We start from the raw sequence: 12,215 nt of genomic DNA, 5'->3' as shown, positions 1-12,215 counted from the left end.
TCCTTTATCTGGTGACCACCCTGTAATCGAACCTTCCATTTCCTTCTCATGTTTCATATTCAGCGGGAACAACTTCTGAAGCGTAACTACCTTCAGACATCTTTATTATCTTCCAAGTGTGCCTACGCAAGCGTCTATATTCTCAGTTGCCTGGAAACCAACCTAATGTCTACCTAAATCCTTATTGGTGTTTTTGTTTTTGTTTTGTCTGGTCTATATCGCAAAATACCACAACTTGTATTCGGTGATTACTTAAATCTAGCATTGTTTTCAAATTAGCTGTTACTATGCCACCAGGATCAGTTCTGTGAATTTTTAAATGAACCATTTGAAGGAAGTATTCTTTGTAACATATATTTACTGTGTTAGTCTTTTTCTTTATTTGAATATTGTTGAGTTTCCTGCCACCAGTCCCTTTCTCCATTATTAGCAATACTTAAAGTGCTGCCCCTTTAGATTTGAGGTTATGAAATGTGACAAGCAGAAAACTTCTTCACGTACCAGATCTTGGATGTTACGTGTTGTCTGCCCCTCTTGATGGGAGGCGTTATTGATCAAGCACTGAATTGCATTGTAAGCGTTCGGTAGTGCAATCTGAAGCCCCACTTTGTGGGAGAAGCAGGCAGACTGACATCTCTGATTGTGAACTCTTCAGAGCAGCCGGCTCCTCCTTCAAGCCTTAGACGTAAACATGCTCCCCACCTGTCCCCCCTGCCAGCTCTTCTCTCCCCCTGCTGGTGGATGGCCTCCCGTGGTGGGGGTAGAGCTGGTCTAGTGCTGGTTGTTGCACAAGCAATTTCAGATTCTCTTGGAAGTAAGTTGTTTTCAGTGCTGTAAAGAAAAGAAAGTGAAAGAATGGACCTTACGTTTTCTGTAAGGGAGAACCCTCTTAACACGATTTGTAAAATACCTTGGGCAAAAGCTGTTCTGAAGTCATATACCCATTTTGTGCTCTGAGATGAGATTTCCATTACTTTTCAGAATCAAAATTAATGAGAGTCCTTCCATTGTCACAGGCTTTTTTTTTTTTTTAGTAGTAATATTTATTATTAATTTGCAGACTATTTAAAGAAGGACTGTGGGGACACACTTGAACTGTAGAATGTTAGCACAATTGTGGTTCCTAAATTAGCATAAAAATGTAGTATTTCTTACATGTATCTTCCTGCTCACATGAAAAAAAAATGTACACATATTTTAATACCACTTTGGGTGATGTACGTCTGCTATAGTCTGGTGCTTACAATGATAAAGGCAAAATGAAACCACATTTGGGAATAGCATATGGTTGAGGCACTTTCTTTTCCTAGGTCGAATATTGATTACGGTAAGACCTTAGAATTTTCCGCTGCATGTGGGATTTAATGAAATTTGTTGACCAAGAATGTCTTTGAACATTGGTTGTTCTGATGTTGCCACTCACTGTATTCTATGTTATATAAACATCACTGGGCTATAAATATGGTGTCCTGTTCTTGTGTGATGTAGTGTGGGGAGGGGAGGGGAGCCTTATGAACTTTGTACTTTATCATACCCTTTAAGAGATCATCAATTCTTCTGGAAGACATAACAATTTGATATTCCTTCACAGTCAGAAATTAGTAGTCCTGGATGCTATTAGTATCCTAGCCAGTCTACTTTAAGAATGACTTATGACTGGATATTAATCAAACAGGTTTTTAAGATAGCCAATTCTCCGCCCACATACCAGTTATAAGGTCTTGATTTTTACCTCCCTGAAAATTCAGGACTAGGAGAAGAAAAAGCTGGGAGACTTTATGTATGTAGGTATACGTGTACAAGTTTGTGCGCGCGCGCTCTCTCTCTCTCTCTCTTTCTATTCTCTTGCCTAAAAATGCTTTCCCGGGTCTCAAAAATAGATACTAGAAATTTAAGGGAGGGAGAGAAAAGATTACTTAAATTATAATTTTGTTGTGTATGTGTTCGATAAAATAATTGAGTCTTCAGTAATCGATATGGTATATACTAAATTGTCACCAATTTTAGTAAGTTAGCAAGGGGATGGCAGTGAAAGTTGCTCTGCCTGACTTATTTTGATTGAGTTGATTCTTTTGGTGTGTGCAGCGTATTTTGCCCTGTGCGATGGTACATGTAATTCATCAGACCTCCCATGCTGGTAAATGTGTGGGTGAGACGGTGGCTTGCAAGCAGGTCAGTCACCCCTAAAGAAAACAGTCCTGGGTCACAACATATAACCCACATTATAACAACAGCTGCGGATGGAGTTCTAGAGAGTCCTAAACATCACCGTTCATATAAGTTCTCCTTGAAATCCCTCCCATGATTCATCACTATCAAAATTTTGGAATAAGAAAGGTTCTGATATAACTAATAACATATTTATGTTTTCCCCCCTTAAGGTCAAAAAATATTTTGAACTTGAACCACTTGCACGTGGAAAACGCTGGATTCTGCAGCCCTGCTCTCTGGATGACATGGATGCACTGAAAGACAGCTTCTCTCAGCTGATAAATTTGTTAGAAGAAAAAGACCATGAAGCTGTAAGAATGTGAAATCTGGCAAAGAACACGGGTTCCCAAAGGCCTTGAACCTATCGTGTTAGTTTCTCATTTTAGTTTTATTTTGGTATCAAGACTTTAATGGCTTCAGTATCTGTTTTCCTCTAGTTATCTCAGACCCCCATCTCTCTATTAAAGTGAATATTCTATAAATCAGGTGAATTATCATCGGCATTAACGTCAAGTACACACTACTGAGAGAGAATTTATTCTCTGTTTACCACTAATTATCTTCACTGCATGTCTCTTCCTTCTGTTATTCTAAGCAGTTCTTCTATACTCTGTGCTAAAATGGATGGAATTTGTGGCTCACAGAGATCAAATCCCTTGTGAAGGACTCAGGGAGGCTCCGAACTTTGACTCGTTTTCCCTGGGTTTGGGGGTAGAGTGTTATGTGACTGGGGCTCCTCATAATATGTCTGTTGTTTCGGGTTTTTGTTTTATCTTACCATGTTTTATTTTTTAGTGTTTTGTATACAGGCCTTATAGATTATGAGAGAAAAATAGCACCAAAAATTTCGATTCGTCACCTTATCAGAGAGGAATATCCTGCCAGGGTAAAATTAACTTGGAAGAACTGAAAGACAAGGTGCATCATTTCCGTGATTACATCTGAAGTCTCACTCCCCTTTTAAGAGGAAGACTTTTAGTTTTTGGGAAGAGAGGGAATTTAGGCACAACGCACGTGTCATTGATTACTTTTTCATCAGGTCCTCAAATATTTTTCTAATGGAAAGACTCCCCTGCGTAAAAGTCAAGCTACAACATAATATAGGTATCTTTTTTCTAAAAATCTTAAGTGTCTGATTGAAAGAAAGAAAATAATTTTTAAAATGACAGATGCAATTTTTAAAAACAGCCGAGTGAAGTATACAGTGGCTAGGGTTTAAGCTGGCGCGGATTTGACAAAGATAACAGAGACAGAATCCCTATATTCATCCATTAAGTGCTAATGGAGTTTAACGGAGTCGCTTATTGTCTCCAACTAGTAATGAAAGGTCTATCAGTATTCCTATTATAAACCTCTATTTTCAGGGGTTTCAGTGTGCCCTTAAAAATGTGCTGGGGCTGCAGCAAATCATTTTAGGGCCTAGATTCAGTCTTTGGAACTCGTTTTATTTTTTTCATTTCACTTAAATGATAAGATTGTAGCGATAAAGGTGCAGTTTTACTGAGGTTTGCACCTTTGACCTTTTCTAAATCAAGAATAATCTATGGACATTGAAATTTATGGATGTAATACACTTTGGCACATTTTGTAGATTTTTGACCACTTAAAATGCAAAATGGCCAAATGATACAAATGTGCTCCTTTCACCTGAGCAATAAAAACACGTTTGTAATTTTTAGGTAGCATAGACCGGTTCTCAAATACCACAGACCCACACTGTATTACAGGGTGATGTCATACCTTGTAATTCTCCAGAAGCTAGACATCGCTCAACTATAGCTTTTGTGGTTTAATCTCGTAGGTGGACTTTAATGAAATCATTCCCTTTGAAACATCGAACACTTCTTTAAGCTTTTTTTTTTTCTTCCCATGGAACAGATCCAAAAAGATTCATATTCAATCTTGTCTCCAGCATCCTTGAATATTTTTACACTGTGTAATGCGTGAGCAGCACAAAACTTTTATTCCGATGACCAGTGACACAATTCCTGCGTTCGTTCTGTTCTGTCGTGCTCACGTTCTGTGACAAATAAATGATGATTAGGCATTGCTTTCTCTGCAAGTTCATTAAATGTAGAATGTTGTCTTTTTAAGATACTGTGGCTGAGTGCTCCTAAGCCATCTGTTAAATGACTTCCCGTTGTCTGTGTGTGTGTGTGTTCATGTGTGCGCCAGTGATGGGCTTCTTCTCAGACCCACGACTGTCTGCAGTGTCTCAGCCGTCAGAATGAAAACATTATCAATCAGTACCCAACAACAGCTGTTTTTGACAAGTTTCTGTCTGACGCCTAATGCTTTACAACTGTCAATAAGGCTCCTTCTTTGTCTGGCAGTTCGGCGCTCGCTGTGTTGCTGCTTCCGTGCGGCATCCTGTCCTTGTAACCCTAGAATTGGCCGTGTTTTTGGAAATCCACTTGGGGGGGGGAGGGGGTTTGGACGGGCGAGTGTGGGTGGGTGGCGGGTGGCGGGTGTGCGTGTACATCTATTCCTACTTTCCTGTAAAGTGCCACAGGTGTGTTAGTTTGCATATTCCAATATTATATAGGAAAAACAGTCTGTTATGTATTTCCTCACTTAGCTTCTTGTTATATTTATGGAAGTCACCCGTTTTTGTACCTTCTTAGCTAAAGCAGTTGCCTTTTTGTAATGGCAATTAATTTATACGACAAAACTTTGTATCTACTGTAGTTTATAGTCTCGGTTGCTAATTAACTGCCACATCGCCCTGTCTTTCTATTTTAAAAGATCTGTATCTATCCTTAGAGGTTAACAGATTCATGTGGACAATTGCCAGACAAGAAGACCTTGTATTGTCCGTGATTTATATATGATTTCCACTATTCTTCAAATGAAAATAAACGCTGAGTAGAATTGATGTTTTCAGACTGACTCCTTTCAAGCTTTTAGCATTTGGGAGTCGCAGATTTCTGTTTACATTTGTGTTGCCTGTTTAAGTCTTCAAAATAAGTTCTGCTGCTCTTGGGTCAAAACAAATGATTAATTCACATTTCCTTTGAAGCCATTGTGAAAACTTTAAAAGACGGAAAAAAAAAAAAAAGCAAGTGTCTTTTCCAGTTGGTTTGTCTTCAGCGATTTACTTTCATGGGAGCTGTTCCTTCAGAATGAGTGAGCAGAGTGGAGATGTTAATGCAAAGTGTCATCTTTCAGTCAAAGCATCAGTTTATAATATTTGCTGTAAAAGCAACATTCTGAGAGGGACTGGGACGATGAACTATTTCCTTCAGTGGTGATTGCTGCCCTGAGGAAATAAATATTTTTAAGCGACTTGAGGAAATGCTGTGTATTTACAGGTCCATCCTTAAGAACGGGAGTGCTCTGTAAAAGAGAAAGAGAGTGAGAAAGAAAAATAAAAAAGATAGATGGATGGAAGAAGAGAGAAAGAAAAAGAAAAAAAAAAGTACATGATAGAAGAGGAAAAATTCAAACCCCAGCTCTCGTTTGGTCCCCAGTGCATTATCCCAACACATCCTTTGACTACCCACAACACTTCACTTCTCAGCTGGGATTCAACCTGGCATTCCTAGTTTGCAAGGTAGGCGATTAGTGGTTATCAAGTTCCGAAGCATCTCAGACCTATCCAAGCAAATGTGGACAGAACTGTAAAATTTTGAAGCAAATGGGTTTTCTTAATGTCCAGATGGGATATTCAGACTCGAGTGGAAATCTCATAGATTCATGCCTGGCTTCATCCTCTTTATAATTTTAGAGTGCATTTTCATTAACCTTCTGACCTACTGGTGCAAACAGAAAGGAAAAAGTATGTGGAGGGGGACGGGGAAGTGGGAGTTGCCCTTTGGGAGCCCTCATTTTCATTGAGTTTGGGAGGGAGGATCTGTCTTTGTTATGCAGAAACTTCAGGAGACTATAGATTCCCTGCCTCTCTTTTCCCCTACCCTAGGTTCTGGAGATCTGAAGTCCGTGCTGTGAAATGCATTATCACATCATGTTGGGAATTCCTGGCTCCCAAGGGTTCACAACTTTTGGCCCCCTCTGAGTCAGCATGATTAAATGATTTGCATCTCGGGGCTAAATGTTTTCCAACTCAGATGCACCGAGTGACTGATGAGCCGGCACCCTACGCCACCCCACCCCCTTGCTCTGATTTAGGAACATGAAAAGGAGCCCGTGTAATTCCCAGAAGCTTCAGACGAGATACCCGTTTCTCCCCCCCTTTCTCATTCTCTTTAAATTAAAACCTAAATGAGAAACCTACAGTTTCATCCAAGCTGGAAATTCTGACTTCTCATCCTGGGGGGTCATCTGTTTGTGACAAACTCTTCATAAAGTGACTTTCTGTGAAACCAAAGAAGTTAAAAGTCACTAAGAAGAATCTCTCCAGCATATGCCTTGGCTAGCATCCTTCTTTAATTACAACAAGGTGAAGTAAAAAGTCCGTGATTTTTCTTTCCGATTTTCTGTATATCCCCATGTTGCCTTCCATCTCTGCTTTCTTGGCATGCTCTGCTCGCCAGATGCTGGTTTGGAAAAGCCACCTATGCTGTTCTTGGGCTTCTTGCCCCCACCCTTTCATGTTCCCCTCAGGTCCTCAGATCAGATGGGAGTTGCCAGGGGACACTATGAATAATACTTTTTATAAGGAAATACTTCAACCTTTGTGGTTTAAAGCAGCCTCGCTTACCATAAATATTGTTGTGAGGTCACTGGTGCCCTGTTCGGAGAATAAGGAAAGGGACTCCTCAGTTTTGTGCCTTGCTAGGTTCAGCCTGGCTTGTGACCCATTGCGACTCCGGACACCTCACTGCTCTAGCAGACGTTTCTACGGACCAACCTGGGAACGGCCATCAAATAGCACTTAAAGGATCTTCCGGCAAACTACGAAGAATGATTCATTCTTTTTTCCCCTTTTCTTATTCGACAATCTCTCCCTCTAATTCTGATGCCCTCAAAATATTCCACACACATGTTTCAGCCCGGTTCGTTCTAGGGGTAACCCTCCAACCATGGAGGTCCTTTGGCAGTGTTGTCCCCAGAGAGGAAAGCCTGGCTCGAGTGCATGAGAACAGCGCGCACACTGGCAGTGAAAATAAGCCTTTTAATAAGCATCGCGGTCCCCAGTGTCCCTTATTTCCCTATTTCCTCGTGGGCTATTCCTCGTGGGAGGTGGGCAAGTTGGTCGTTTCAAACAAGCCTCAGATTCCTTACATCCCAGGCAACCCTTCCTTGTAGGTGTGAAATTCGGCCTAAAATGCCACAACCTCCTCTGACAAGTGATTCATTGAGACAAAGGCTGGAGCTCCAGCATCAAACAGATGTCAGACAAAACACCAAATGCCTATAAATGATTGCTCTGCAGGCAATGGAATGGCTGGAAGGCCTGGCCTGATGATGCACTCCATGTCTGGACAAGCTTGCAGAAGACACAGCGGTGGGGAGGGGGCAGGCGAGCTGTGTGTAAATGGAGTCGTGAAGAAGGCTGTTTCTGGAGACAGGAGTGAAACTACTACGAGTCTCACCTAAGAGGCTCATGTAGACAAGAATGATTTCTGGCTGGTTTGTGCATAATAGATGTAAAGGTCAATTAGAAAAATGCATGTTAAGGGCACCCTGCAGGCCAGACTGGTACGATATGATGTTAAATCATTAGACATTTAAATATCAGAGTAAATTAAAAAGGAGAAGATTTGGTTGGAACGGAAACTGCTCAGCGAAAGGCAGAGACAGGAATGCAAACAGTGAGTCTGGCTGTCATTCTCTATAATCTGGAGCAAGTCAGTCTCGGCTCTGGCCTTCTCCACTTGTTTTACAACTTTCTAGACACGGGGTGGATCAACCCAACGCTTTTATTAAGCAGCTTCAACAGGATTCTTTCAGACGACAGCTTGTCAAGAGTCAACTTAACCACTGTCCCTTTTACAGGTTTTATGTCACAGTTGGAACTTTTGGTTTCAATAAATTTAAGGGGTTTGATGAAACCCCCTGGTATGTTTTTGTTGAACACCTACTCTGTACCAGGCATCATATTAGATTCTTGGGATACAGCAGTAAATAGGACAGACTTGGTCCCTGCCTTTGTAGGGCTTTAATTCCTAGAACATTGGTTAAGCTGGGTTATTTCTATGACCCTAGAGAATTTTTGTATTTGGGGGGGGCTTTGGTAATGTTAACATTGCAATGTGAATCTCTAGATTTTTAAATGTCTTTTCTTGGTCCTAATTCTTGGTTTTCAGCCCTCCTAATTTAAAATGGTCTTTGAATGTGATTTAGTCTCTTTTGAGACCATTAATAAAACTAGAAATCTAAAACACAACAGAAAAGTCTTTGCCTCTTTTTAGCATCTGTCTCAGTAGAATTCTGTAGAAATAGCCCCTTTTATTCGGGGTGGGGGGGTTGTGGGTTGTTTGTTTGTTTGTTTTTCGCTTTTACTGCGGCAACAACAAAGCATGTGTCTAGCACACAAAAGTGCTTCCAAAGTGCAAAACCAAACTCTGTCACCGTACTGTTCTTTTCATCTCCTCTACATCCAAAGGGCTTTTCCTTCTTCTCTGGAAATAGCCTGCTCTCATCATTCTGTCTGTTGATCTGACAAATGATCTGTATTTGAAATGTTGAATTTTAAATCTCTAAGGGCAAACTTCTAATGCTGTGGGAGTCTCTTGTGGTTTTTTCCCCCACCAAATAGTGAAAGCTGCTGCGTAAAAAAGCATGCCACAATTCACATGCCCAGACAGAGGCAGTAACCTGTGAGCTATATAACCCCCTGGCTTTTTTAACTAGTCAGCTGTGAGTTTCAACTGGATTTCAGGAGGCTGCTTTATTTTCCCCTCACTGAAGATTGGGAACCCGGAGAGACCCCTTTAAACCCGTTATTTATTCCAGGACAGGACTTGGGCATAGTAGATCTTTTAGCAAGAGTTAATACATTTTAGATTTTGGAACAGTCCTGCAAAATTCATACCAACACCATTCTCATTTCCTGAACACTTAAAGCCTCTACTGTTCCCTCCTCACCAGCCCTGAGCCCCACCATAGATTTGCCTTCAGAGAACTGCAACACATCCCCCTACAGCTTAGTGGCCTGGGTTCCAGGTAGGATCACAAAATAAACTGAAACAAACCCTATTCCTTCCATTCTGTTTGTTAATTTCAAATCATCCCAAATTTTTAGGTGAACTAGCAGGATCCAATCAAGTCACATAATGCCAGAGATTAACTGTGTGGTTTAATTTATACTTTGCAGTTCTGCCCCTAATGAAATCGTGGATCCGGACAATGATCATCAGCATCTGCTAACATCCCAAAGAAGGAAACAATCAGGCATTATATGCTTCCTGACTAAAATATACAATCACCTACGAGGTGCTCTTGCCAAAAAAAAAAAAAAAAAAAAAATTGAACCTGAGTCTGATCAAGCCTCTAGATCTAAGTACTAATTTGCAGAAAACACAGGAACAGAGGTGTATGTTAAACAACATGCAGAGTTGCAGTAATTAAAATCCAGATTGTTGTGGGTCACCTGGGTGGCTCCGTCGCTTAAGTGTCTGACTTCAGCTCAGGTCATGATCTCACTGCTCGTGGGGTTCAGGCCCACATTGGGATCTGCTGACAGCTCAGAGCTTGGAGCCTGCTTCGGATTCTGTCTCTGTCTCTGCCCCCCCCCCCCCCATTCGCTTGCTCACTCTCAAATATAAAATGTAAAAAAAAATTTTTTTAATCCAGATTATTGGAATCTTGACTGGATAAATGAGTTGGTTTCTTAAATGGCAGGAAGGAAAGAAGAAATAGGACAAGGAAGCCTATAGATTAACAACCTCTTAAGAGCCCTACAGAGCATCTGCCTGGTTCAGTCGGTACAGCAGGTGACTCTTCATATCAGGGTTGTGAATTCAAGCCCCACTATGGGTATGGAGCCTACTTTAAAAAAAAAAGTCTTAAGAGCTCTGTCAAACCGTTGCAGAGTGTGGACCTTATCTGGAGTCTGATTCAAACTACCAAAATGAAAAGAGTGAAATTTGGGATAAGTGGAGGCATTTAAGTGCTTACTGAATATTTTATGAATTAAGTAATCCTTGATTACTAGGATACTCTAATCCTTGGTGTGATAATGGAATTGTGGTTGTATATTTTGTATGAAAGGAGCCCTTATCCATTGGTGACACAAAGGTGTTTATGGGTGAAATATTAGGCTGCTTGAGACTTATTTCAAAATAATTAGGTAGAGAACAGAAGAACTTGTATAGATGAAACAAGAGTGGCTGTGTGTGACAACTGTCGAAGCCAGTGATGATGACGTTCACAATAACTTGTTGTCTGCCTCTGAATGTATAACTGCATTTTCTCCAAGAAAAAGTTTCTGAAAGAGAGAAAGAAGGAAAAGAGAAAGTAAAGGGGGGGGGGGGGGGTAGAAAAAGCCACAGAATAGGAGACACCTGTAATATAAAACCAAGTCTGTTGCCAGAGTAGATTCAGAGCTGCTCAAATCGGTAAAAAGAAAAAAGCAATCAACTTAATGGAAGGCACTTCACAAAGGAAGATATCCAACCGGCCAATAACTTTATTAATAGGTTGATATAAATAGATGCCAGGGGCACCTGGGTGGCTCAGTCGGTTAAACATCTGACTCTTGATTTGAGCTCAGGACGTGATCTCGCAGTGATGAGATGGAGTCCCGCGTCTGGCTCCAAGCCGAGGGTGGAGCCTGCTTGGGAGTCTCTCTCTCTCTCTCTCTCTCTCTCTCTCTCTCTCTCTCTCTGCCCCTCCTGCCAACACTCTCTCTCAAAATAAATAGATAAAAAATTAAAAAATAGGCGCTACCACCAGGTAGCACTACATACTCACCAGAATAGCTAAAATGAAAGGCCATACCAAGAAGAAGTAAGAGAAGAGTGAGTATCAGTCTGGCATATTCCTCACCCCTGAAAATTTCTGTCCTAATTCCAAGCGGGAAGTTTGTAGCACAATGAGTGATTCCACAGTTTGGGAGCAACCAGAACCGGTTTAGAGTCTGACTGCACTCTTTGCTAGTCACATGACACTGGACAGATCATTTAGTTGTGTTTCGGTTTCTCGTCCGCAGTGGAGACAATATACCCACTTCAAAGGGTTATCGAGAAGGTTAGAAAAAAATCATGCATGTAAGGTGCTTCTGACGCTTGGCACACAGGAAACCTGCAACTAAGAGTGACAACTGTGATTCCAGTGATGTTGAAAGCAACTCTCCTTCTGCATTTCTCAGGTAGGAAACTCTGCAAGAGCTCAGGCAGGTCGAAAGGTACAAGTGGTGAGATTTTATAACCAATGAAGTTACAGAATGGCTACAACAGCAACTGGGAAGCCTGTCCTCACCTGGTCATGGAGCCCTTCTAGACCAGGTAATCTCTGTGTTTACAGAGACCTCCATAGTCTCTGTCTTTTGTCATTCAACTGGTCATTCATTTATATATTCACTCAACAAACATTAAATGTAGATTATGTGCAAGGCATTGAGCTACATGTACAGAGAAAGTTAAAAACCAATTAAAAATATAACCTGATAAGTCACTCAAGACTACATACTTGTTATTTAATTTTATGTTTATTTCTAAAGAAGTCGCTCATTCTTTCTAGTACTTTCTGTGTCATCATTAGCTTAAAAATCACACAAAGGCAGTGCTGTGTCTTCTGTTGCCTTTTTAAATCTTTACAGCACTTAATACAGGATATTTCATGAATATTGCTGACTGGCTAACAACTTCAAGTAGGAGACGTGGGTTTCAAGCCTAACACATTTTTTTCGTAAGGCTGGGAGTGCATAAAGATGAGCTTTGTCACGAATGATTGTAAAAGTGATACACGTTCATCGTGGAAAATGCAAAGATTATTTAAAGGAGAAAATAGAGGGGCGCCTGGGTGGCGCAGTCGGTTAAGCATCCGACTTCAGCCAGGTCACGATCTCACGGTCCGTGAGTTCGAGCCCCGCGTCGGGCTCTGGGCTGATGGCTCAGAGCCTGGAGCCTGTTTCCAATTCTGTGTCTCCCTCTCTCTCT

At 41.1% G+C, this 12,215-nt stretch overlaps 1 protein-coding gene across 5 annotated transcripts in view; it reads left to right on the top strand.

The window, feature by feature from the left end:
• ARL15 (ARF like GTPase 15) overlaps positions 1-11,730 on the top strand; it is a 412,891-nt gene extending 401,161 nt beyond the window's left edge. For 3 of the 5 annotated variants that reach the window (XM_086678716.1, XM_025924608.2, XM_086678745.1), the window contains one exon: positions 2,382-5,086. In XM_086678716.1, the coding sequence (XP_086534842.1) occupies positions 2,382-2,534 (153 nt within the window). In that variant the 3' untranslated portion in view covers positions 2,535-5,086. Of the gene's footprint in view, positions 1-2,381; positions 5,087-9,430 lie in introns of those variants that run through there. The other 2 variants (XM_086678726.1, XM_086678733.1) reach the window with 2 other exon arrangements.
• Positions 11,731-12,215: the final 485 nt, after the last annotated feature.

Source organism: Puma concolor, chromosome A1 (assembly GCF_028749965.1).
Source record: "Puma concolor isolate L17-30 chromosome A1, mPumCon1.1.hap2, whole genome shotgun sequence".
In the NCBI taxonomy this organism is placed as follows: Eukaryota; Metazoa; Chordata; class Mammalia; order Carnivora; family Felidae; genus Puma; species Puma concolor.
The sequence above is the reverse complement of the archived record's forward strand: the minus strand, read 5'-3'. Positions and strand labels throughout refer to the sequence as shown.